Consider the following 25440-nt stretch of genomic DNA (forward strand, 5'->3'; position numbering starts at 1 on the left):
ACTACATATCTACAATACAAAATGATTACACCACTACATATCTCCAATACAAAATGATTACACCACTACATATCTACAATACAAAATGATTACACCACTACATATCTCCAATACAAAATGCATAACCTCACCATATAACAATATTACAATGATTATGTGTAGAGTGTGTGTGCTAGTGTGTGTCTGTACCTGTGTGTGTGTGTACCTGTGTGTGTGTGTGTGTGTGTGTATCTGTGTGTGTGTGTGTATACCTGTGTGTGTGTGTACCTGTGTGTGTGTACGTGTGTGTGTGTGTGTGTGTACGTGTGTGTGTGTGTGTGTGTGTGTGTACGTGTGTGTGTGTGTGTGTGTACGTGTGTGTGTGTGTGTGTGTGTGTGTGTGTGTGTGTGTGTGTATACAGTACATCTTATAGTATCTAGTATCTCTACTTGCACATTCCCAGTCCCCGCTGTTCTATAAGCTGTATTTCTATCTGTTTTCTGAATCTGATTCTGATTCTACAGGCCCCTACTCCACTACCACATATCTACAACACAATCCATGTGTACGTGTGTGTATAGTGCGTATGTTATCACGTGTGTATATGCATCAAATTACATTTTATTAGTCACGTCTGCCGAATACAACAGGTGTAGACCTTGATGAAATGCTTACTTACAAGCCCCTAACCAACAACGCAGTTTAAAAAAATAGAAATAAGAAATAAAAGTAACAAGCATGTGTCTGTGCCTATGTCTGTGTTGCTTCACAGTCCCTGCTGTTCCATAAGGTGTATTTCTATCTATTTTCTAAATCTGATTCTACTGCTTGCATCAATTACCTGATGTGGAATAGACTTCCATGTAGTCATGGCACTATGTAGTACTGTGCACCTCTCATAGTCTGTTCTGGATTTGGGGACTGAGAAGAGACCTCTGGTGGCATGTCTTGTGGGGTATACATGGGTGTCCGAGCTGTGTGCTAGTAGTTTAAATAGACAGCTCGGTGCATTACAAAAACAAGTAGTGATGAACACAATCTCTCCACCACTTAAGAGAGCCATAAGAGATTTACATGCATATTATTAATGTTGTCTTTCTCTTGCTCTGTGCTGCCCTGTTCTGAGCCAATTGTAATTTTCCTAAGTCCCTCTTTGTGGCACCTGACCACACTACTGAACAGTAGTCCAGGTGCAACAAAACCAGGGCCTGTAGGACCTGCCTTGTTGATAGTGTTGTTAAAAAGGCAGAGCAGTGCTTTATTATGGACAGAGTTCTCCTCATCTTAGCTACTGTTGTATCAACATGTTTGACCACAACAGTTCACAACCCAGGGTTACCCCAAGCAGTTTGAGCACCTCAACCTTCTCAATTTCCACAGTATTCACAGTTCACAACCCAGGGTTACTCCAAGCAGTTTGAGCACCTCAACCTTCTCAATTTCCACAGGGACTTAGGAAAATTACAATTGGCTCAGAACAATATATTAGGCCCAGCCTTTGGAACTTTGGTTTTCCTAGATATGGCTACATTCGGGAAGTATTCAGACCTGTTGAACTTTGACCTCTTCCACATTTTGTTAGGTTACAGCCTTATTCTAAAATGTAATAAATATATTTTTTTCCCTCATCAATGGACAGGTTTTGACATTTTTGCAAATGTATTATAAAAAAAACATAAATATTCAGACCCTTTCCAAATCCTGTCCACACACCCGTCTATATAAGGTCCCACAGTTGACAGTGCATGTCAGAGCAAAAACCAAGCCATGAGGTCAAAGGAATTGTCCGAAGAGCTCAGAGACAGGATTGTGTCCAGGCACAGATCTGGGGAAGGGTACCAAAAAATGTCTGCGGCATTGAAGGTCCCAAAGAACACAGTGGCCTCCATCATTTCTAAATGGAAAAAGTTTGTAACCACCAAGACTCTTCCTAGAGCTGGCCGCCCAGCCAAACTGAGCAATCGGGGGAGAAGGGCCTTGGTCAGAAGGACCTTGGTCAGGGAGGTGACCAAGAACCCGATGGTCACTGACAAAGCTCCAGAGTTCCTCTGTGGAGATGGGAGAACCTTCCAAAAGGACAACCATCTCTGCAACACTCCATCAATCAGGCCTTTATGGTAGAGTGGCTACATGGAAGCCACTCCTCAGTAAAAACCACATGACAGCCCGCTTGGAGTTTGCCAAAAGGCACCTAAAGTCTCAAGATTCCCTGGTCTGATGAAACCAAGATTGAACTCTTTGGCCTGAATGCCAAGTGTTACGTCTGGAAGAAACCTGGCACCATTCCTACGGTGAAGCATAGTGGTGGTAGCATCACGCTGTGGGGATGTTTTTCAGCGGCAGGGACAGGGAGACTAGTCAGGATCGAGGCAAAGATGAACGGAGCAAAGTATAGAGACCCTTGATGAAAGACTGAGGCGAAGGTTTGCCTTCCAACATGACAACGACCCTAAGCACACAACAAAGACAATGCATGAGTGGCTTCGGAACAAGTCTCTGAATGTCCTTGAGTGGCCCAGCCAAAGCCCGGACTTGAATCCGAACGAACATCTCTGGAGAGACCTGAAAATGGCAGTGCAGCAACGCTCCCCATCCAACCTGACAGAGCCTGAAACGATCTGCAGAGAAGAATTGGAGAAACTCCCCAAATACAGGTGTGCCAAGCTTGTAGTGTCACACCCAAGAAGACTCGAGGCTGTAATCTCTGCCAAAGGTGCTTCAACAAAGTACTGAGTAAAGAGTCTGAATACTTAAGTAAATGTGACAGTTTTTTGTTGTTGATACATTTGCAAACATTTCTAAAAAACCATTTTTGCATTGTCATTATGGGGGTATTGTGTATTTGATTAGGGGGTTTTTCCCCCTAATCAAATATATTTTAGAATAAGGCTGTAATGTAACAAAATGTGTAAAAAGTTAAGGAGTCTGAATACTTTCCGAATGCACTAGCTTTTTGACTTTCTAAAATGATCGTCACAGGTGGCTCTGAACCCTGACCTTTCATTAGATGAACCTTTCGGTCACTCAGACCCTGACAGCTTTAACCAAAGGTAGCATTAACCGCTAACCCTTGTCAACCTCCAGCCCATAGAGAGAGGTATGGTGTTATAACTGTAAATGAGCATAAACCTCTCTCACTCACCCAGACCTGAGGTGTAGATGGCCTTGACTGACTTCTTCATCTTGTACAGCACACTGCGGTCCACATCCAGCGCCTGGAGTGAGGGAGGAAAGGAGAGAGAGAGAGAAAGAGGGAAGAGTGAAAAGGGGAGGAAGGAAGTCCAGTTCTTGTCAGTTCAAAATCACAATCGAATCCATATGGCACACAAACTGTAGCATTGATTTTGCAGTGCTTGAATTACTTCCAAGGGTAATATTGGATGGCAGTAATGTTGTGAGCTCTGAGGTACTTTTGCTTCCTGATTAAGTGATTAAAGGATGGAGGGTTTCTCTTATCTCTGGCATTGATAGCAGTCCTCTTGCCAAAGGCCAATGTGGACACATGGAAAGGGGATACCTACTCAGTTGCACAACTGAATGGATTCAACCAAAATGTGTCTTTCCCATTTAACCAAACCCCTCTGAATCTAAGCGCCCGGGGAGCAGATGTTGTAGGAGGTTAACTGCCTTGCTCAAGGGCAGATTTTTCCACCTTACCGGCTCTGGAATCCGAACCAACAATCTTTCGGTTACTGGCCCAACGCTCTTAACAGCTATGCTACCTGCCGCTCCACAGGTGTGTGTGTGTTTGGGAGTGCATATCAGTTTGACTTTTGGTAGAAGGTGTGTGTGACTTGCATCTGTTGTGAGACGAGGCAAGGCACAGCCTCCTGTCTGTCTGCAGGTGATTTATTATTCAAGACGATACTATAAATAGATCCAAATGATCTCCAGTCTGGTGGAAGAGGGGAGAGGGAAGGAAAGAGAGAGAGGAGTGCAGGAGGAATCCATACAGACCACAGGAGGCTTGTTCAGATCGAGGACCAGTTCAGCTATGGAGGTAGGTCAGGCTGATGCTGTCTCACACCAATGAGAAGCCTATTCTTTAATTTCTATTTATTTTATTTCACCAGGTAGGCTAGTTGACAACAAGTTCTCATTTACAACTGCGACCTGGCAAAGATAAAGCAAAGCAGTGCGACACAAACAACAATACATAGTTACACATGGAATAAACAAACATACAGTCAATAACACCATTTTTTAAAAAGTATATATACAGGCAATAAATAGGCCATAGTGGCGAAATAATTACAATTTAGCAATTAAACACTGGAGTGATAGATGTGCAGAAGATGAATGTGCAAGTAGAGATACTAGATACTATAAGATGTACTGTATGCACACACACACACCACACTAGTGCTGAGCGATTAACCAAAATGTTGGTAATTTTTCTTTTTTTAAACTACCAATTGATTGACTTAGGTTCAACTACTTGAATTCCACTTTGTTTTTTTTCTTCTTCTGTGAGCTCAATGCACAGAGTCTCTAGAGATCAAACAATTCAGGCATGATCTGATATGTATTAGGGAGTTGTAGTTTCCAACAGGCCAATGTTCTACACAATTTACTGAAGAAAACGTGATAATTAACTACAATGACCATAATCCATTGTGCGGCTACTGTACTTGCCCAGTCTGTTTCTTTCACGCCTGCTATTATTTCATTAATTAAATAAAGTAATCAAATGTTATATATTTTATTACAGTAAAGTACTGTGAATAAGTGATGGTGATAATTGTTTTATTCTGTGTTGTTATAGCACTCAACCCACATAATGCATAGTGCATTTCATGTTGAAAAAAAATTCAATCGAAGTCGAAATCATGATTATTTTTTTTATAAATCGAACTGAAACCAAAAAAGCACTAATCACTCAGCACTACAAAGCATGCACAGAAATCAACTCACAAAGCTAACACACAAGCTAATTGCCTCACACACACAAATGCACTTACATTACACATACACACGATGTCTGACTCCAGCTGAGACAATGCACCACTGTACTAAGAAACCGACCGATGATTAGAGGGTCACCGGGGATTTGGTTTTGTGCTTCATTAAGTAGGTCCACCCGGCGCCACTCTGCCCTTGTACCCAATCTCACGGCATTCAACCGATCATCATCTTTGCCTCAGTCTGAATCTACTAAGACTGCAAAATAACCCAGGCAAAGAAGCTACGTTCAGTTTCCACAGATAAACATCAACAGTATTCCCCGCACTACACTGCTAGCCATGAGAGAATAACTAGGCCTGAATCAGTGTTGTGTTAAAAAAGGCTCTGTGATGTTTTATATCCAGAATGTCATTCAGTATCTCCCAGTACTCAGACCCGAGAAGTGCTCTGTGCTCCGTTTTTGCTGGTTTTGTATTTCATGGAGTGGGCAAAAGCTGACGATGTGTTTATTCACATTTATCAGCGGGGGCCTCTTACTGACACAAGAAAGGCCACCTACAGTACCAGTCAAAAGTTTGGACACATCTACTCATTCAAGTTTATCTTTTTATTTTTTTTACGATGTTCTACATTGTAGAATAATAGTGAAGACATCAAAACTATGTAATTACACATATTGAATCATGTAGTAACCAAAAAAAGTGTTACACAAATCAAAATATATTTTATATTTGAGATTCTTCGAAGTAGCCAACCTTAGCCTTGATGACAGCTTTGCACACACATTCTCTCAACCAGCTTCACCTGGAATGCTTTTCCAACAGTCTTGAAGGAGTCCCCACATATGGTGAGCACTTGTTGGCTGCCTTTCCTTCACTCCGCGGTCCAACTCATCCCAAACCATCTCAATTGGGTTGAGGTTGGGTGATTGTGGAGGCCAGGTCATCTGATGCAGCACTCAATCACTCCCCTTCTTGGTCAATTAGCCCTTACACAGGCTGTAGGTGTGTTTCGGGTCATTGTCCTGTTGAAAAACAAATGATAGTCCCACTAAGCGCAAACCAGATGGGATGGTGTATCGCTGCAGAATGCTGTGGTAGCCATGCTGGTTAAGTGTGCCTTGAATTCTAAATAAATCACTTACAGTGTCAACAGCAAAGCACCCCACACCATCACACCTCCATGCTTCATGGTGGGAACCACATTTGCAGAGATCATCCATTCACCTACTCTGTGTCTCACAAAGATACGGCGGTTGGAACCAAAAATCTCACATTTGGACTCATCAGACCAAAGGACAGATTTCCACTGGTCTAATGTCCATTGCTCGTGTTTCTTGGCCCAAGCAAGAGAGCTGCGTCTTACCTAAACTTGACCTCTGAGATGTGGCCAATGTAGGCAGTGCAGCGGCAATACCCTGAGTTACGATACCACTGGGCCTACTGCGTGAGACCTTATTGACTATCAATCCACATCCCACTTCTGGATGTTTCCCTACAATAACCCTCTCTGTCAGGAGACAAACCACATCCCACTTCTGGATGTTTCCCTACAATAACCCTCTCTGTCAGGAGACAATCCACATCCCACTTCTGGATGTTTCCCTACAATAACCCTCTCTGTCAGGAGACAAACCACATCCCACTTCTGGATGTTTCCCTACAATAACCCTCTCTGTCAGGAGACAATCCACATCCCACTTCTGGAAGTTTCCCTACAATAACCCTCTCTGTCAGGAGACAAACCACATCCCACTTCTGGATGTTTCCCTACAATAACCCTCTCTGTCAGGAGACAATCCACATCCCACTTCTGGATGTTTCTCTAAGTATGCAGCAACTGTGGGACGTGTAATATTCAGAATGGATGTCCATTGATTTTTAGTTTCCTCTCTACTTGAGGATGATTCCACTAAGCAGTGACAGAGTTATTTAACCCAGGACACAGATATAAATCTATCTGTAGCTCTATGATGCCCAGATCCAGGGTTTTATTACCTATGTCAATTAGGCAGTCTGAACACACAGAGCTTCCGCAGCAGTCAGTCAGTGGAGTCTTAGCTTTGCCCTATAGCTGCAATATCAAAGTGTTGTTTGATTGAAGCCATAGACATGGCTGGCAGAGGTAGGCAATCAACACAGCAAGGGAGGCCCCATAGGAGAGATAAATTATACAAGCCCCTACAACAACTTGCGAGGTCTGGCAGCCGAGGTAGAAATGTGCCGACTAAGTCACAGTGGTGTGATGGGTTCAGATTCAGCAGACTACTAAGAGTAGCTGTCCTCTCTGGCAAGATGGTTGGCAGCTTTCTGGATAGGCACAAACCAAATGAACAGATGATTTAGAACGTTGGAGAACATACCGCTTCTGGCTTTCGCCACGTGTTTTCACTGAAGGCAGCCAAGTCAACAATATGTTTGAGATAAAGGCTCTCTCGCACCTACAGGGATGTACTGTGAAACACTAAGAAGATCATACCTACCTAGTTCATCCACAAAGCTAGGAGACAAGTGTGATAGTGATACACCGTTTGTGTTTTAAACTGCACATCAGAACGCTGTTTGAAGCTCACGGAAAGCTTTTACGAAAAGCATGATCAAGACATGTTTGAGGACTTGAAAGAAAATCAGGCCGTTTACTTAGCCTAGCAGGAGCTGGAGGATTAGCCAGTTTGTTAGGACCTTGATAATTGCTCACAACACATCTGACACATTTTGTAACACATCCATTTTGTAGAATCATTTGAAGCTGGAGCGTCAAAGATGGTCTGTTGACAACCACATAAAATCAATGCTAAATCAGTCATGAACAACATGTAGCATACTTGCTAAATTACTCCATCTTCAAATCAATCTCACTGGCCAATTTATTTATTTAACTTGGCAAGTCAGTTAAGAACAAATTCTTATTTACAATGACGGCCTACCCCGGCCAAAGCTCCAGTATGAGCATTTATATCGACAGCAATGCTTTGATCAACCCGAGGTCCATTGAAAATGCCTTCACATTCACAAAACACACATGGCCCATCAAGCAGCATCACACCTCAGCAGACACTTTCAATCTGGAGAGAGTGCTCTGTCAGGAAATTGGGCATGTGCACAGGGACAGACGGAGACATAATCCAAGTGCAGCTGAACACAACACAGCCCTCAATCACTCTCACACATTCACTCTTTCCTCACTGAGGCAGTCTTTCCTCACTGAGGCAGTCTTTCCTCACTGAGGCAGTCTTTCCTCACTGAGGCAGTCTTTCCTCACTGAGGCATTCATAATTCCAACCAATGACAAATCGGAGTTCACCAAGAAAGGGTCCACTCTTTTGTATGTTCTGCTGTTTGAAGCAGCAGTTTCTAAAAGTAGAGGCTTTTAACCCAGGTCGCAATTGTAAATGAGAACTTGTTCTCAACTTGCCTACCTGGTTAAATAAAGGTAAAATAAATAAATAAATAAAAACCCAATGAGCAGAGAACAAGAAGGGATTTTCACCACTGGCCACTGTACTGTAGCATGATAGGACACTGCTGGGCCTTCGAATCTGTTCCAAGATAACACATTCACGCAAACTCAGAATGTTTCACAGAGGATAAACAAAGTATTTCTTGGGGATTTGAATTCCCTTGCTGGTTCTGACAATGCCCTTGCTTCAGTTGAGAAGATTGAATGAAATAATGAGTCTTAATGCATGACATCAGGCTCCATCTGGCTCTCTCCAACCTGAGCACGCAGGGTCGTGACCGAATGATTGAGTCACATTATACTTCCCAGGACACAGAGAGGGCTAAGGTTTCAAAGCTCCTTGTCAATTTAGATAGATTCCCTCTAAATTTAAAATGCATTATCATCAGGAAACAGCCGGCCCGGAGTCAGATGACAAATAGGGTGGGCTATAACATCTAGATGTTGCCATGTAACTTCACAGAGAGAAGTATTTTGAGTTGAGCAGAAATGTATCTATTATTAAAAAAAATAGATGGCAATAACAGATTTCTGAATTAATTCACCAGTTATTAGCATAACTAGCAATATTAGATATCGTAAAAATGTTTTGCCAATGGACAAAATTGGGTTCTTACTAGTGGATTTATTACCTTGCGATTACACTAACACTTCTTGAACACCTATAAAATCCTTGTATGATCTAATTGGCTATAAAATAATAGGAAAACGACGAGCAAAGACCTTATTTTAAGGCTTTACAATTCAATCCATGTTGGAATCCTATTTCCTCTAAACCACACTAACAACCTCTCTGGCTCCACTACCATCCCACTTCCCCCTGGCTGTCAGTGTCATGACTGGAGAAAAACGCCCATTCCTGCCAGACAGCCATTAACCCCAGAATGGCTGACCAACACAGACCCCACATCTGCTGTCTGGGCCTGGCTTAGATATGAGCTGAGTAGGCGAGGCCTAATACCTAAAGCACTTGCACTAGATTATCCATGGTCTCCCAAAACCGTCTACATTATCCACGGTCTCCCAAAACCGTCTACATTATCCACAGTCTCCCAAACAAAAACATGGAGAGAAATTAGCTGGGGAGGGTCATTCCTATTTCATGAGCTTTTTATAGAGCATCCATTTTACAGTCTCTTTGTGGGTTTGGAGTAGATTTTAACCTCCCTTTCTCCTTCTACTGTATGTGAAACGAATGAGGGTGGAAGTCTTGGAATAACAAAAGTGTAATGGTTTAAGTAGTTTTCCTAAAATAGATTTGTATTTTTAGGCTACGCTATCATCACATTGGCTAGAGACTCGTTTTTTTTTGTAACAAAAAAATAGCCTCTCTGTCAAAACACACAGAGACGTATTTTATGTCCACTGTTTCCAAGGCCATCGTAAGGCCAGGGGAGTAGGAATTGGGCAAGATGAGTAAAAAGAGCAGATGTTTCAGTGAATAAGGGACATGAGAAAAAGATATGTTGACAATCTGGGAACTTGTGCTTTCCCTCCCTGAGACGAAGGGCAATCAAAATGCCAGGATTAGATTAGTTCCTTGGAATAAAAGGCATTCCTTGATGATTGCATATTGTATAGTGACAGGGGCGAACCTACCTCATTGTTCTTTTCACAGTACTATTTGATGATGGCATGTCTAGTGGCTTGGACCCCAGCACACTTCAACCAGACCCCCACTACCACAGACTCCCACTCAGAGAAAACAAAGCAGTCGTGTGGGGTCTGAACTGCTGAGGAGCATGGGAGGGAGCAGGGAGCGACACCCACAAAACACGCCTGGTTCCCGTCTGGTATCACACAACAAAATCCCCTAATGCTGGAGTCATACAAGGAAACAGTCAGTGACGCGAGTTGAAACTTCGCCAAGAAAGGGGGCAGTCTGGGGTAATTATCTAATTGATTGGGGGTACTGGGAGGGGGACTTTGATTCTAATCCAATTGTTATAGATGTTATAGTTAGAGCAACCTAACACCCTGAAAAGAAAGAAAGGACTGCAGTGGCATCAGTGTTTCTGCCTTAGGGTTTATTCCACACCACCCTGGTTTGTAAATGGCGTACAGTTATTACTGGATTGTGGGCCTCATTCACTAGGCCTATATTTCTGAGAAATGTAGCAAGACTGGGGGTGGGTGATTAAACAAGGCAGAGGGGAGTCTGGGTAATGAAGTCTATATGTGCAGCTACGACCGTGGGGAGCAGGCTGCTGTGGCAGAGACCCTCCCGACACAGAGCATGTGATATAGCTGTAGATGCGCGGCACAGGGTGAGCGCTCGGCCTTCGGCCTCTCCGTCGAGAGGAGGACAACCAGAAGTGGGAAAGCAGCAACTCATTTAAAAACATATGACTGCACACACATCCCTTCTATACAGTGCCTTGCGAAAGTATTCGGCCCCCTTGAACTTTGCGACCTTTTGCCACATTTCAGGCTTCAAACATAAAGATATAAAACTGTATTTTTTTGTGAAGAATCAACAACAAGTGGGACACAATCATGAAGTGGAACAACATTTATTGGATATTTCAAACTTTTTTAACAAATCAAAAACTGAAAAATTGGGCGTGCAAAATTATTCAGCCCCTTTACTTTCAGTGCAGCAAACTCTCTCCAGAAGTTCAGTGAGGATCTCTGAATGATCCAATGTTGACCTAAATAACTAATGATGATAAATACAATCCACCTGTGTGTAATCAAGTCTCCGTATAAATGCACCTGCACTTATACACCTGCACCTGCACCTGCACTGAGGTCCGTTAAAAGCGCAGAGAGCATCATGAAGAACAAGGAACACACCAGGCAGGTCCGAGATACTGTTGTGAAGAAGTTTAAAGCCGGATTTGGATACAAAAAGATTTCCCAAGCTTTAAACATCCCAAGGAGCACTGTGCAAGCGATAATATTGAAATGGAAGGAGTATCAGACCACTGCAAATCTACCAAGACCTGGCCGTCCCTCTAAACTTTCAGCTCATACAAGGAGAAGACTGATCAGAGATGCAGCCAAGAGGCCCATGATCACTCTGGATGAACTGCAGAGATCTACAGCTGAGGTGGGAGACTCTGTCCATAGGACAACAATCAGTCGTATATTGCACAAATCTGGCCTTTATGGAAGAGTGGCAAGAAGAGAGCCATTTCTTAAAGATATCCATAAAAAGTGTCGTTTAAAGTTTGCCACAAGCCACCTGGGAGACACACCAAACATGTGGAAGAAGGTGCTCTGGTCAGATGAAACCAAAATTGAACTTTTTGGCAACAATGCAAAACGTTATGTTTGGCGTAAAAGCAACACCCTGAACACACCATCCCCACTGTCAAACATGGTGGTGGCAGCATCATGGTTTGGGCCTGCTTTTCTTCAGCAGGGACAGGGAAGATGGTTCAAATTGATGGGAAGATGGATGGAGCCAAATACAGGACCATTCTGGAAGAAAACCTGATGGAGTCTGCAAAAGACCTGAGACTGGGACGGAGATTTGTCTCCCAACAAGACAATGATCCAAAACATAAAGCAAAATCTACAATGGAATGGTTCAAAAATAAACATATCCAGGTGTTAGAATGGCCAAGTCAAAGTCCAGACCTGAATCCAATCGAGAATCTGTGGAAAGAACTGAAAACTGCTGTTCACAAATGCTCTCCATCCAACCTCACTGAGCTCGAGCTGTTTTGCAAGGAGGAATGGGAAAAAAATTCAGTCTCTCGATGTGCAAAACTGATAGAGACATACCCCAAGCGACTTACAGCTGTAATCGCAGCAAAAGGTGGCGCTACAAAGTATTAACTTAAGGGGGCTGAATCATTTTGCACGCCCAATTTTTCAGTTTTTGATTTGTTAAAAAAGTTTGAAATATCCAATAAATGTTGTTCCACTTCATGATTGTGTTGTTGATTCTTCACAAAAAAATACAGTTTTATATCTTTATGTTTGAAGCCTGAAATGTGGCAAAAGGTCGCAAAGTTCAAGGGGGCCGAATACTTTCGCAAGGCACTGTAGCTTCCTGGCTGAAGTGCGCAGTTGCGAGTGCATCCTGACAGCAGGTAGGAGTCGAGAGGATCTGCCTTGTGGTAAAGCTATTCAGAGCTGTCATTTAACTGAACTGAAATAATAAATTAACATCCAACGACTCAGAGCAGTAAACGTGCCTGAAACTAAGAGCACAGAGAATTAATAAAACAGCACAGCCTACTTCAATGTCCATTTCTGTGCGCTTCACTGCCTCAGGCCTACAGTATGCACTCACGATTTGGGTGAGAAATAAAAAGGAAAAAACCCTTTCAAGCACAACTTTAAGCAATTTGGAGCAACTGAGTAAATATCTGAACAGGTCCATTGCGCCATTAAGGGGACCATTAACAAGCTGTAGTTCCAGTGTTTGACACAGAACAGTAATGTATGCAGTTAGCCTGAATGAGTGGGAAAGTCAGCCGGCGCAAAGAGTCAGCGTCTTCACTGGGCATATTATGGTCAGTGGGAGTGTCCTGAGAGCCATGCAGATGAAGGTTAGCAGAGTGAGGAGAACACACAGCTCTCTCTCTACCGATGTCACAAGACCCCGCAGCTTCTGACCAATGAGTGAGTCAAGTGCACACACACACAATAAACACTCTCTGAAGTCCACTCTCAATTGCACTGTAAAACAGGAGTTTGATGTGTAAGCAGGACTAATGTAAAGTACTTTTTTTTCTTACTTTAGTTTATTAAAATGTATATATTATTTTAGCAAATATTTTCGTACTTCTGCATTGTTGGTTAAGGGCTTGTAATTAAGCATTTCACGGTAAGTATTAGTATTGTTATATTAGGCGCAAGTCACAAATACAATTTGATTTGATACCTGCAACAATAAACACAACATGTCCATTAAAAAACACCCGACAAGGTAGACAAAATGGTAAACTGAGAATCATGACTGACCCTCCACCTCCTAATCGATCCCGCTCCAGAGTATAGGCCTCGGTGTAACACTCATTCCTTCGACGATAAACGCGAATCCGACTATCACCCCTGGTGAGACAAAACCATGATTTGTCAGTGAAGAGCGGCAGCGTAGCCTAGTGGATAGAGCGTTGGACTAGTAACCGTAAAGGTTGCAAGTTCAAATCCCCAGGCTGACAAGATACAAATCTGTTGTTCTACCCCTGAACAAGGCAGTTAACCCTCTGGTCCTAGGCCATCATTGAAAATAAGAATTTGTTCTTAACTGACTTGCCTAGGTAAAAAAAGAGCACTTTTTGCCAGCGACGGTGGGTCTGTGCCCATAGGTGACGTCTGGTGAGGACCTGCCTTACAACAGGCCTACAAGCCCTCAGTCCAGCCCCTCTCAGCCTATTGCGGACAGTCTGAGCACTGATGGAGGGATTGTGCGTTCCTGGTTGCCATCCTGTACTTATCTAGCAGGTGTGATGTTCGGATGTACCGATCCTGTGCAGGTGCTGTTACACGTGGTCTGCCACTGCGAGAACGATCAGCTGGCCGTCGTGTCTCCCTGTAGCACCGTCTTAGGCATCTCACAGTACGGACATTGCAATTTATTGCCCTGGCCACATCTGCAGTCTTCATGCCTGCTTGCAGCATGCCTAAGGCACGTTCACGCAGATGAGCAGGGACCCTCCTGGGCATCTTTCTTTTGGTGTTTTCAGAGTCAGTAGAAAGGCCTCTTTAGTGTCCTAACTTTTCATAACTGTGACCTTAATTGCCTACCGTCTGTAAGCTGTTAGTGTCACGACCGTTCCACAAGTGCATGTTCATTAATTGCTTATGGTTCTTCGAACAAGCATGGGATACAGTGTTTTAACCCTTTACAATGAAGATCTAAGTTATTTGGATTTTTACAAATTATCTTTGAAAGACCGGGTCCTGAAAAAGGGATGTTTTTTTTTGCTGAGTTTATGTACATATTCTTATTCCATCCCTTTAGATGTGGGTGAATTAGGTAGTTGTGGAATTGTTAAATTAATGTTAGCTATTACTGCACTGTCGGAACTAGAAGCACAAGCATTTCGGTACACACGCATTAACATCTGCTAACCATGTGTATGTGACCAATAACATGTCATATGGTAAAGACTTTCACTTATTAAAAAAAGAAAACTGTCCAAACACAACTCATAGGCGTTTGGTGCTTTACTACTCACTGGTGAAACTACAAAAGGGAAATCCTTAGACCTGGACAGTCACCACCTGCCAGCAATAATCCTCACACTTTGGTGAGGACATAAAACAGAGTTACTAAAACCTGCAAAGAAAAACACTGGTTCGAAATAGAAAGCCAGGCAGTGCCGAATCCCTGGTGTAGGGCTGGGCAATATATCAATTGAATTTGATTATTTAGAATGTATGTTTTTGCACGATATTCCAAATGCCTGTATTGCAATAATCAAGTTTTTATGAGTGTTTATGTCTGCTTGTTCTCATGTTGTCATTTTGGTCTCGTCTCCTTCTGTGCTGTGCATACCTTCCCATTTACACCAGAGATCTGACGAGATGCACATGTCTCCGCCATAACAACAGGAGTCTACCCAAAAGATTCTGGAAAATAAATGCTCAGTTTGTCGTGCGCGGCATTGCACTACCAAATACCGATAGCAGCATTTTAGCTGTCTAGTGTGTGTTTTATAAATGTGCAATAAACCTAAAACAATTATATAAGGAATTGGCAACTTGTTCTCATTCTGAGAAATAAGGTAGGCCACTTGATTTCAACATCTGAACACAGCGGACAGGCTAGCATGCTGTTCAAACAGCTGGAGACGGACAGAAAGGTGGGTTCATAACAATTCAACTGTTCTGCATGTTAGCTAGCAAATGGACCCTAGCTGGCTAAACTTAAAATATAAAGATTAGCTGGACCTTAGTGGGTCTTATGGTTGTGGAAGGGTTATATTTAGCCTAGGTATAATTTCACGAGCCCTGAATTCATTATATTATTGCTGATTGTTTGAAATGCAGTGTATTTGACCTTTTAATTGTCAAATAAAAACGGGTGTTTTTAGTTTTAAAATCGAGATATACACTAGCGTCACATAGAAATGTCCTTGTTTTTGAAAGAAAAGCACTTTTCTTGTCCCTTAAAATAACATCAAATTGATCAGAAATACAGTGCAGGCATTGTTAATGTCGTAAATGACTATTGTAGCTGGAAACGGCTGATTTTTTTATGGAATATCTACATAGGCATACAGAGACCCATTATCAGCAACCATCACTCTTGTTCCAATGGCATGTTGTGTTAGCTAATCCAAGTTTATCATTTTCAAAGGCTAATTGATCAGTAGAAAACCCTTTTGCAATTATGTTAGCACAGCTGAAAACTGTTGTGCTGATTAAAAATACAACTGGCCTTATTTAGACTAGTGGAGTATCTGCAGCATCAGCATTTGTGGGTTCGATTACAGGCTCAAAATGGCTAGAAACAAATAACTTTCTTCTGAAACTCATCAGTCTATTCCATGAGAGACATTGCCAAGAAACTGAAGATCTCATACAACGCAGTGTATTACTCCCTTCACAGAACAGCGCAAACTGGCTCTAACCAGAATAGAAAGAGGAGTGGGAGGCCCCGGTGCACAACTGAGCAAGAGGACAAGTACATTAGAGTGAATTGCCCATATGTTTGAAAAAAAAAAATGGAGATATGATTTTTAGGCCATATTGCCCAGCCCTACCCTGGTGTAGCTATAGGCTACATCAATGGATGGCTCCATTTGTGTCTGGAGAAACCACTTGCCAATTGAATGACCCTCTGCCCTGCAATTGACCACTTCAAAGACATTTTCCCTTCCTTTGTTGTCAATGGGGTGTCATATGGACACTGTCACATGACGACCAACATTCCGCACCGCAGATTGGTTTATTCAACCATCGTTGACAAACTTTCAAGTTCGTCTTTGGGTTGGGGTTTGGGTGCAATATGATTCTCAGATTTTATTTCAGCAACCACTGCCTGTGAACACTGGACAAGATGTGGCATGCCTGGAAAGCAGAGGGATTTGGGATTTTCAACACTTAGTGGCTATTTGAGACCATGTGAGAAGAGCTGTTCCTCTCAACATTACCGATTTACAGGGAACAATTGAAAAGATACAGTGCCTTCAGAAAGTTTTAAAAAACAGCATAGTTTTCACATAGACCCACTCTCTCCAAGATACTGTTGAGAGACCGTGTGAAGATTTAGGGCAGAGCTGACCACAAGGAGGAACAGCTACAAAACAACCACAGCCAGATCTGAACACCTACAGGCTAAAGGCTATAGGTAGTCATCAATAAAACATGGCAATATAGTGCAAAGTGTTCGATTTGGCTGCTCCTTGCCCCCAGCTCTGCTAAAATCATTGAAAACTACATATCGTTCAAAGGATTGTTAAATAAAATAAACTATTTGGTTGTAATATAATACCTCTTGAAGAGCATGCCTTCAGAAACTATTCATACCCCTTGACTTATTCCACATTTAGTTGTGTTACAGCCTGAATTCAAAATGGATTCAAATGTATTTTTTCTCTCACCCAACTAAACACAAAGTGAAAACATGTTTTTAGAAATGTTTGCAAATGTATTATAAATGGAATACAGAAATGTAATTTACATAAGTATTCACACCTCTGAGTCAATACATGTTAGAATCACCTTTGGCAGTGATTACAGCTGTGAGTCTTTCTGGGTAAGTCTCTAAGAGCTTGACAAACCTGGATTGTGTAACATTTTCCCATTATTCTTTTCAAAATTCTTCAAGCTGTCAAATTGGTTGTTAATAATTGCTAGACAGCCATTTTCAGGTCTTGCCATATATTTTCAAGTAGGTTTAAGTCAAAACTTTAACTCGCCCACTAAGGAAGATTGGTAAGCAACTCCAGCGTAATTGGCCTTGTGTTTTAGGTTATTGTCCTGATGAAAGGTGAATGTCTCCCAGTGTCTGGTGGAAAGCAGACTGAACCAGGTTTTCCTCTAGGATTTTGCCTGTGCTTAGCTCCATTCTGTTTTTTCTATTCAGAAAAACTCCCCAGTCATTAATGATTACAAGCATACTCATAACATGAAGCAACCACCACTATGCTTTAAAATACAGAGAGTGGTACTAACTAATGTCTTGTATTGGATTTGCCCAAAACATAACACTTTGTAATAAGAACAAAAAGTGAATTTCTTTGCTACATTTCTTTGCAGTATTACTTTAGTGCCTTGTTGCATAAAAACTAAAAATGCTGAGTTAGAAACACCTCCATCTTTGTAGTGACTGGGCGTATTGATACAACATCCAAAGTGTAATTAATAACTTCACCATGCTCAAATGGAATATTAAAATGTTTGCTTCATTTTTTTTGTACCCACCTACCAATAGGTGCCCTTCTTTGCGAGGCATTGCCAGCAGCATACCACCCTGCATACCACTGCTGGCTTGCTTCTGAAGCTAAGCAGGGTTGGTCCTGGTCAGTTCCTGGATGGAAGACCAGATGCTGCTGGAAGTCGTGTTGGAGGGCCAGTAGGAGGCACTCTTTCCTCTGGTCTAAAAAAAAATATCCCAACTGCCCTGTGTAGGGTGCCGTCTTTCAGATGGAACGATAAACGAGGGTCCTGACTCTCTGAGGTCATTAAAGATCCCATGGCACTTATCGTAAGAGTAGGGATGTTAACCCTGGTGTCCTGGCTAAATTCCCAATCTGGCCCTCAAACCATCACGGTCACCTAATAATCCCCAGTTTACAATTGGCTCATTCATCCCCCTCCTCTCCCCTGTAACTATTCCCCAGGTCGTTGCTGCAAATGAGAATGTGTTTTCAGTCAACGTACCTGGTAAAATAACGGATAAAAAAATACATTGGAAAACCTCTCTGGTCTTTGTTGATGAATATGTGTTTGAAATTCACTGCTCGACTGAGGGACCTTACAGATAATTGTATGTGTGAGGTAGTCAATCAAAAATCATGTTAAACACTATTATTGCACACGGAGTGAGTCCATGAATCTTATTATGTGACTTAAGCACATTTTACTCCTGAACTTATTTAGGCTTACCATAACAAAGGGGTTGAATAAATATTGACAAGACATTTCAGCTTTTCATTTTCAAAAAACGTAATTACACTTTGACATGATGAGGTATTGTGTGTAGGCCAGTGACCAAACATCTCAATTTAATCAATTTTAAAGTCAGGCTGTTACAACAAAATGTGGAAAAAGTCAAGGGGTGTGAATACTTACTGAAGGTGCTGTATACTACTGATGTGAAGTGCTTGAAGATTCAGGTGACTGAGCAGTGAAGACAAGCGGAACTTCAATGATTGGTCGTTAATAGAGTGATTAAGAGGTGAAAAGGTCAGATAAAGACAAAAGGGGAGCTTGGCCAATCCCCATGGGTGCAGTACACTTTTACTGAATCACACTCAAGACTGTTGGTTGTAGGTGTGACACAGTGACCCGCATTCACTCTCAGTGGGAATGTTCTGGTAGGCTGTACGATGAACAACTGTTGAACTGGAAATTCAGGATCTGATTATGCCCAGAGTATACCAACTGAGAATACAAATGTCAAGCTTTGAATGAAAAAAAAAGAGAGCTTCTGAACTACCTCGGGTGAAAAATCAGGAAAGAGACCCGACAGCACCGTTTTAAAGGAGTCTGTTTGACTTAATAAGGAAGTATTTAACAAAGTTTATAAATTAGCAGGGGACTGATGAAAGCTCAGCGTGAGGGAGGGATGGGTAAATTAAGACCAAATGGGTCTAGCTCCCCATAAAATCCAGTCAGCGTAAACACAGTTTCTGGTCTGCTCATATTTACCAATGTGTAGGCCTCATGGCGGAAACTTAGCAATGCCAAAAGCAAAGTGCCATAGTTGCATACAAGGAGCATTGAGGATGCTTGAGGGACTTGGAGTGAGACTGCGTTCACCTGGAAAGGATCAACTGGTGACTTTGGAAAACATATGATCCAGTGTGCTGTGGAAGGGATACGTGCAGGAGTGTATCTGCTGTGAAAAGGAATGAAAGATCCTTGTATAAAGTTCCTTTGAAGTCTGAGGACTTTATTACTTTTAAGGATTCTGATCCAACTTAATTCCAGGTTCCAGGAGTACTAAGACAACGTTGCTCCAAAGTAGGTGGAGGCACTACTTTGACAGAAACACGTTAGGCAGAGGCACTACTTTAACAGAAACACGTTAGGCAGAGGCACTACTTTGACAGAAACACGTTAGGCAGAGGCACTACTTTGACAGAAACACGTTAGGCAGAGGCACTACTTTAACAGAAACACGTTAGGCAGAGGCACTACTTTGACAGAAACACGTTAGGCAGAGGCACTACTTTGACAGAAACACGTTAGGCAGAGGCACTACTTTGACAGAAACACGTTAGGCAGAGGCACTACTTTGACAGAAACACGTTAGGCAGAGGCACTACTTTGACAGAAACACGTTAGGCAGAGGCACTACTTTGACAGAAACACGTTAGGCAGAGGCACTACTTTGACAGAAACACGTTAGGCAGAGGCACTACTTTGACAGAAACACGTTAGGCAGAGGCACTACTTTGACAGAAACACGTTAGGCAGAGGCACTACTTTGACAGAAACACGTTAGGCAGAGGCACTACTTTGACAGAAACACGTTAGGCAGAGGCACTACTTTGACAGAAACACATTAGGCAGAGGCACTACTTTGACAGAAACACGTTAGGCAGAGGCACTACTTTGACAGAAACATTCAGCTGTATTAAAGTTCGTGCCCCTCTGGGAACAGCTTAAACACTCAACACTTTTCTGTAGTTTTTTTTTCTTCAGCTTTACTGTGGAAAGAATGGGTACATTGTGCATGTCCCAACTCTCCAGGGAGGCAGACCTGCTTGACAAGTGGATATAGTATGAGGAGGGACATTAAGGATATCTAAAACAAAGTTCCTGAGTTTGTTTTCTAAAACAGAGTCTATTAACCTGTCTTTTGTTGACTAATGTAGAAAATCTGTAAAGAACAACCTAAATCTAGCCATTAATGACATCATAAGACCTTGTTGATGGCTTCTCAAAGAGAGAACACATCTGAAAGCCCTTCCTCCATGAACCCACTGCAGTTTTCAAATGGTTTATTTTTTGTTGCTTCTTTTACCCCTTATTTCTTCCCAATTTCATGACATCCAGTCTTGTCCCATGGCTGCAAATCCCGTACGGACTCGGGAGAGGCGAAGTTTGAGAGCCATGCGTCCTCAGAAACACGACCCTGCCAAGCCGCACTGTTTCATGACACACTGCTCGCTTAGCCCGGAAGCCAGCCGCACCCATGTGTCGTCGGAAACACCGTACAACTGGCAACCGAAGTCAGCTTGCAGGCACCCGGCCTGGAGTCGCTGCCGCTAGAGCGCGATGGGACAAGAACATGTCGGCCGGCCAAACCCTCCCATAATCCGGATGAAGCTGGGCCAATTGTGCGCCACCTCATGGGTCTCCCAGTCACGGCCGGCTGTGACACAGCCTGGGATCGAACCCGGGGCTGTAGTGACACATCAAGCAATGCAATGCAGTGGCTTAGACCGCTGCGCCACTCGGGAGGCCCTCCCACTGCAGTTAAGTGAACACGACAACCCAGCAACACAATTAAAATAATTTCTGAGGAAACTGCTCTGCCCCTGTAGAGGCCATGGCAACAAATCAATGAAGTAGTTAATTAATGAAGAGGCACAGCATGTCAGGAACACTTAAAAGGAAGCTGACGGTGGGCCTCCACACTCCCATGTACCCCATGCACAACAAAGGCCGGTGCACTCCTGACCCCTCTCTCCGATCACACACCATTCTATTAAAACGATTTCCTCGCACCCCCTTATTCCGATGAATGATCCTGTGTTGTGGCAGTGGTGGGGGGGATATTGTATCCCAACAGCCCAGGGTCACCAAGGGGAGCCCAGGCCCCAAATCGATAGGGAAAGTACCGTGACCCGTCCCCCTCCCACCTTTCCACTATTTAGCCACATTGGGGGGGGGGGGGGGGGGGGGGTGACTTCTCATCTGTAGGAAGGCCCCAAAGAGTGAGAGAGAGAGCCTGAGACTGGGAGAGACTGCTGTCACTGGCTCCAGTTATGCAAGATACCTTACGCTTCAAACACACACATTGGAGGAAACATGCTGGGTACTCTTAGGGTAACAAAAGAGGACTTTTCATCATTTCCGATAGAAAGGTTGTGTGATACCATTCTACCATTCCAGTGTTTTACCTACTATATTGTATTTACTTCGCCACCATGGCCTTTTTTTCTTTTGCCTTTACCTCCCTTCTCACCTCATTTGCCCACATTGTATATAGACTTATTTTTCTACAGTATTATTGACTGTATGTTTGTTTTACTCCATGTGTAACTCTGTGTTGTTGTTTGTGTCGAACTGCTTTGCTTTTATCTTGGCCAGGTCGCAATTGTAAATGAGAACTTGTTCTCAACTAGCCTACCTGGTTAAATAAAGGTGTTCTCAACTGGCCTACCTGGTTAAATAAAGGTGTTCTCAACTAGCCTACCTGGTTAAATAAAGGTGTTCTCAACTGGCCTACCTGGTTAAATAAAGGTGTTCTCAACTGGCCTACCTGGTTAAATAAAGGTGAAATAAAAATAAATATATACCAAATCAAATCTAATTTTATTGGTCTCACATGGTTTTTCTTCTTGTTTGCTAACTAGACTGTCAGAAGTGAGGATGTAGACAAAAAATATTGGCAAAAAAAAAAAAAAAAGACCAAGATAAAGAATGAAAAGAGACAAAAAACAACAACAAAAACACAACCAGCTTCCAGCTTCCAGATGGAACAACTGTAGGTCATTAACCAGTTCAGACAGAATCTGGCAGGGGATCATATTTACTATGGGGCATGTTTGGTCCAAAGCTCTGAGGAGAAATGGTCTAAATGTGGTGGTCCTTCCAGCGAAATCATTTCAATTACACTAAGTATTAATAAGCTCCTTAAGAGGATGCAGGCCAAGGTGGCTGGCAGTCTGGGCAGCTCATTCATCAATTGTCTCTGCATACTTTATCCTTGGTGTCTGAGGCCTTGTTAAAACTTTCCTCCATGCCACCTGTTCTGCGCTACAGGTGCTGACTCCAGCCCAGCCTGGTGGGTCCCACAGACTATGCCCAGGAATCTCTGAGTAGATGAGGCGATGCTTTCCACTGGCCCGGGAAGAAAATACCAAATTGTTTGCATATAGTCAATTTACACACAGCTCTGACACATGTTTTGTGTGGACCCCAGGAAGAGTAGCTGCAGCTTTTGCAACAGCTAATGGGGATCCTAATAAAATACCAAACCACAACAAATAATGAAGGGTTGTTGGACACACCATCAGGCTGCTCATCTAGAGGGAACGGGGTTGCAGGCTCCATGAGAAAACCTATTGCTATTTGTCTGTAGATACAGTCAGGAGTATATTACTGTTCAGCCTTCAGATTACACACCGCAGAGTGAAGCAGCCTGGGCTGGCTGGAAGATTGTTGATATAATCTTTTTATAATGGATATAAGTTGCATCCATTTCTCAGTACGCAAAGAGGAACCTGTTGATTATTCTGTGTAGCTTGGCAAATAAATAAATAGTCTCTCTGAATGACAACAATGATGTTTGTTTCTAACATTAGGACTGTTTTCCTAAAGAAATGAATGCGCTTTGTGTTTTGTCACCTTCACCGCATCCGCTATCCACTGCTTTTCACAATCTTGGGGAATTCAATTAGAAACCACCAAGTATGGAGTGGAGACCACTTCCTCATTGTTAACCAGATTCATAGAACAGACTCAGCACATGAGATTAGGGCTGGTGCAAACAGTTACCCCGAATGCCACGGTCATTCCCCTGATACTTCCCAATAATCTCTATACAGAACCATGCAGTTGAGACCACATGCCCCACCAGAACCATGCAGTTGAGACCACATGCCCCACCAGAACCAAGCAGTTGAGACCACATGCCCCACCAGAACCAAGCAGTTGAGACCACATGCCCCACCAGAACCAAGCAGTTGAGACCACATGCCCCACCAGAACCATGCAGTTGAGACCACATGCATCACCAGAACCATGCAGTTGAGACCACATGCATCACCAGAACCATGTAGTTGGACAACATGCCTCACCAGAACCATGTAGTTGGACAACATGCCTCACCAGAACCATGTAGTTGGACAACATGCCCCACCAGAGCCATGTAGTTGGACAACATGCCTCACCAGAACCATGTAGTTGGACAACATGCCTCACCAGAACCATGTAGTTGGACAACATGCCTCACCAGAACCATGTAGTTGGACAACATGCCTCACCAGAACCATGTAGTTGGACAACTTGCATCACCAGAACGATGCAGTTAAGACAACATGCCGGGATAAAATATCCAGAGGGTGCAGGAATCTATATACAGGACGACAAAAAAAATCCATGCAAAATGCTGGCTGTAAATGTCCATGATTCAACTGAGAAAACTGAGCAGTATGTATGGAGGAGAGAGACAGAGTCAATGAGCCTGGCTGGTCCAACATTGGACCCCCTATTGTGACCGTGTGTGGGCCACTGCCATGCTCAGAATCCAGGAATGTTTCTCTGTGAAAGGAAGGCCCGTGTTTGCACAATGGGTGCAGTCCGGGAACATGAAACATCATCCAATTTACAGGCCAACACAAAGGATAGGCTCAGTTAATGCAACACGTGTGGGTTTCACACTCTGATGTGCTATCCTGTAACATACATTTACCTTTGAGTAGGAAAGTGCAGTTTGTTTGCAACCCATAAATCAGAAAAGGCTGAAGTTCCATAAAACCAAAAGAACAGTCATATCAAAGCGCTATGGATTACTCAACTGTTGTTCAACGCTGATAGTCAGTCAGACCAGCAATTTAGTACTTGGCTTCGTTCCCATTGTGACTGTGGCCAAAGCAAAGTAACTTCTGCACAGTCAAAGAGACTTCCTTGCTCAAAATGAGAATGTATGTGATCAGACTAATATAAACAAAGTCTCTTGTAAAATTAAAACAAAGGCAGGTAGCACAAAGGCATGGAGAAGTTGCCTCATTTTACAACAACCCAGAGGGGCGTTAATGACACAAGGCACAAACATCCTCTTAGTGGACCAACTGTTTTTATAGTTGTGGTTTTTAGACCACGGTAATCCAAGGAACTATTTTAGTAGCTCCACCTCTGCTGGACACATTAAGCCCATTTATTTGGAGATGAGAGACAAAGCTTTTACAATCCAAAAGCCTAATTAAAGTTCTGTCCACTGTAATTGGTTTATGTAGAAATAAATCACACAACAGACTAGGTCCCATTAAGCCCTATAAGTGGCAGTGTCTCCTAGATAGTGTGTCTCCCTGTGCTACACTGTGGGGATAGCAGGCTCATCTGAACAGACCTGGTCAATGCCATCAGTCCAGTCAGAGGATGAAGGGTGAGCACAACACTCATTCCAGAGCACTCATAAGAGACAAGCTGTCATCACATAGGACTGGAATCGGCCCACGTGAAGCAGACGTCATGCCATCTGGTCCACAGATATTCACACTAATCACACCTCTCCCACAATTAATCTCTCACTCCAATAAGTACAGCCTTAGCACGGAAGTGCCTAGTTTAATGTGAAACCAAAACTTGGATGCCAAAATGTGTAGGCCTAAAACACCAAGCTGACAATTATCAAAGGCAATGATCAAAACTGAAATGGCAATGGTTTTTCTATATATTGCGAAACATTGCTGCACTGTCGACATTTTTCAGTCCTGAAATACAGACTTGAGTAGGCTACATTCAGACAGTCCTCAACTGTCTCTTCAAGGGCAAAATGGAGACGCTAGCAATTTTATAGCAAGACAATTCTCTAGTCACAGAATCAGCACAATTGTGGGAATCCAAAACAGCGCCATCAGATCTCCTTTATGCACGCTAGACTGTGATGTCACCTGATGCCCATGTGAAAGCCTTTAGTGTATACAGAAAATAAAGCAGATCTTTATTTTTTAGCCATTAACATGGAGGGAGGAATAGGAATTGTCTTTTTGCCTCATTACATTTTAATATGACGTTGCTTCTCTGATTGACAGTGCCCAGTGGCAGTGTCCATTGATAGGCATGAT

At 42.9% G+C, this 25440-nt stretch overlaps 1 protein-coding gene across 4 annotated transcripts in view; it reads right to left on the reverse strand.

Annotated features, from left to right (window-relative positions):
* The window catches only part of LOC110498112 (arf-GAP with SH3 domain, ANK repeat and PH domain-containing protein 2), a 105327-nt gene that overhangs the window by 75352 nt on the left and 4535 nt on the right, over positions 1-25440 (reverse strand). For all 4 annotated transcript variants that reach the window (XM_090211478.1, XM_036955080.2, XM_036955079.2 and 1 more), the window contains exon 2: positions 3123-3195. In XM_090211478.1, the coding sequence (XP_090067604.1) occupies positions 3123-3195 (73 nt within the window). The remainder of the gene's footprint in view (positions 1-3122; positions 3196-25440) is intronic.

This window comes from Oncorhynchus mykiss, chromosome 19 (assembly GCF_057628025.1).
Source record: "Oncorhynchus mykiss isolate SJ-2025 chromosome 19, ASM5762802v1, whole genome shotgun sequence".
In the NCBI taxonomy this organism is placed as follows: Eukaryota; Metazoa; Chordata; class Actinopteri; order Salmoniformes; family Salmonidae; genus Oncorhynchus; species Oncorhynchus mykiss.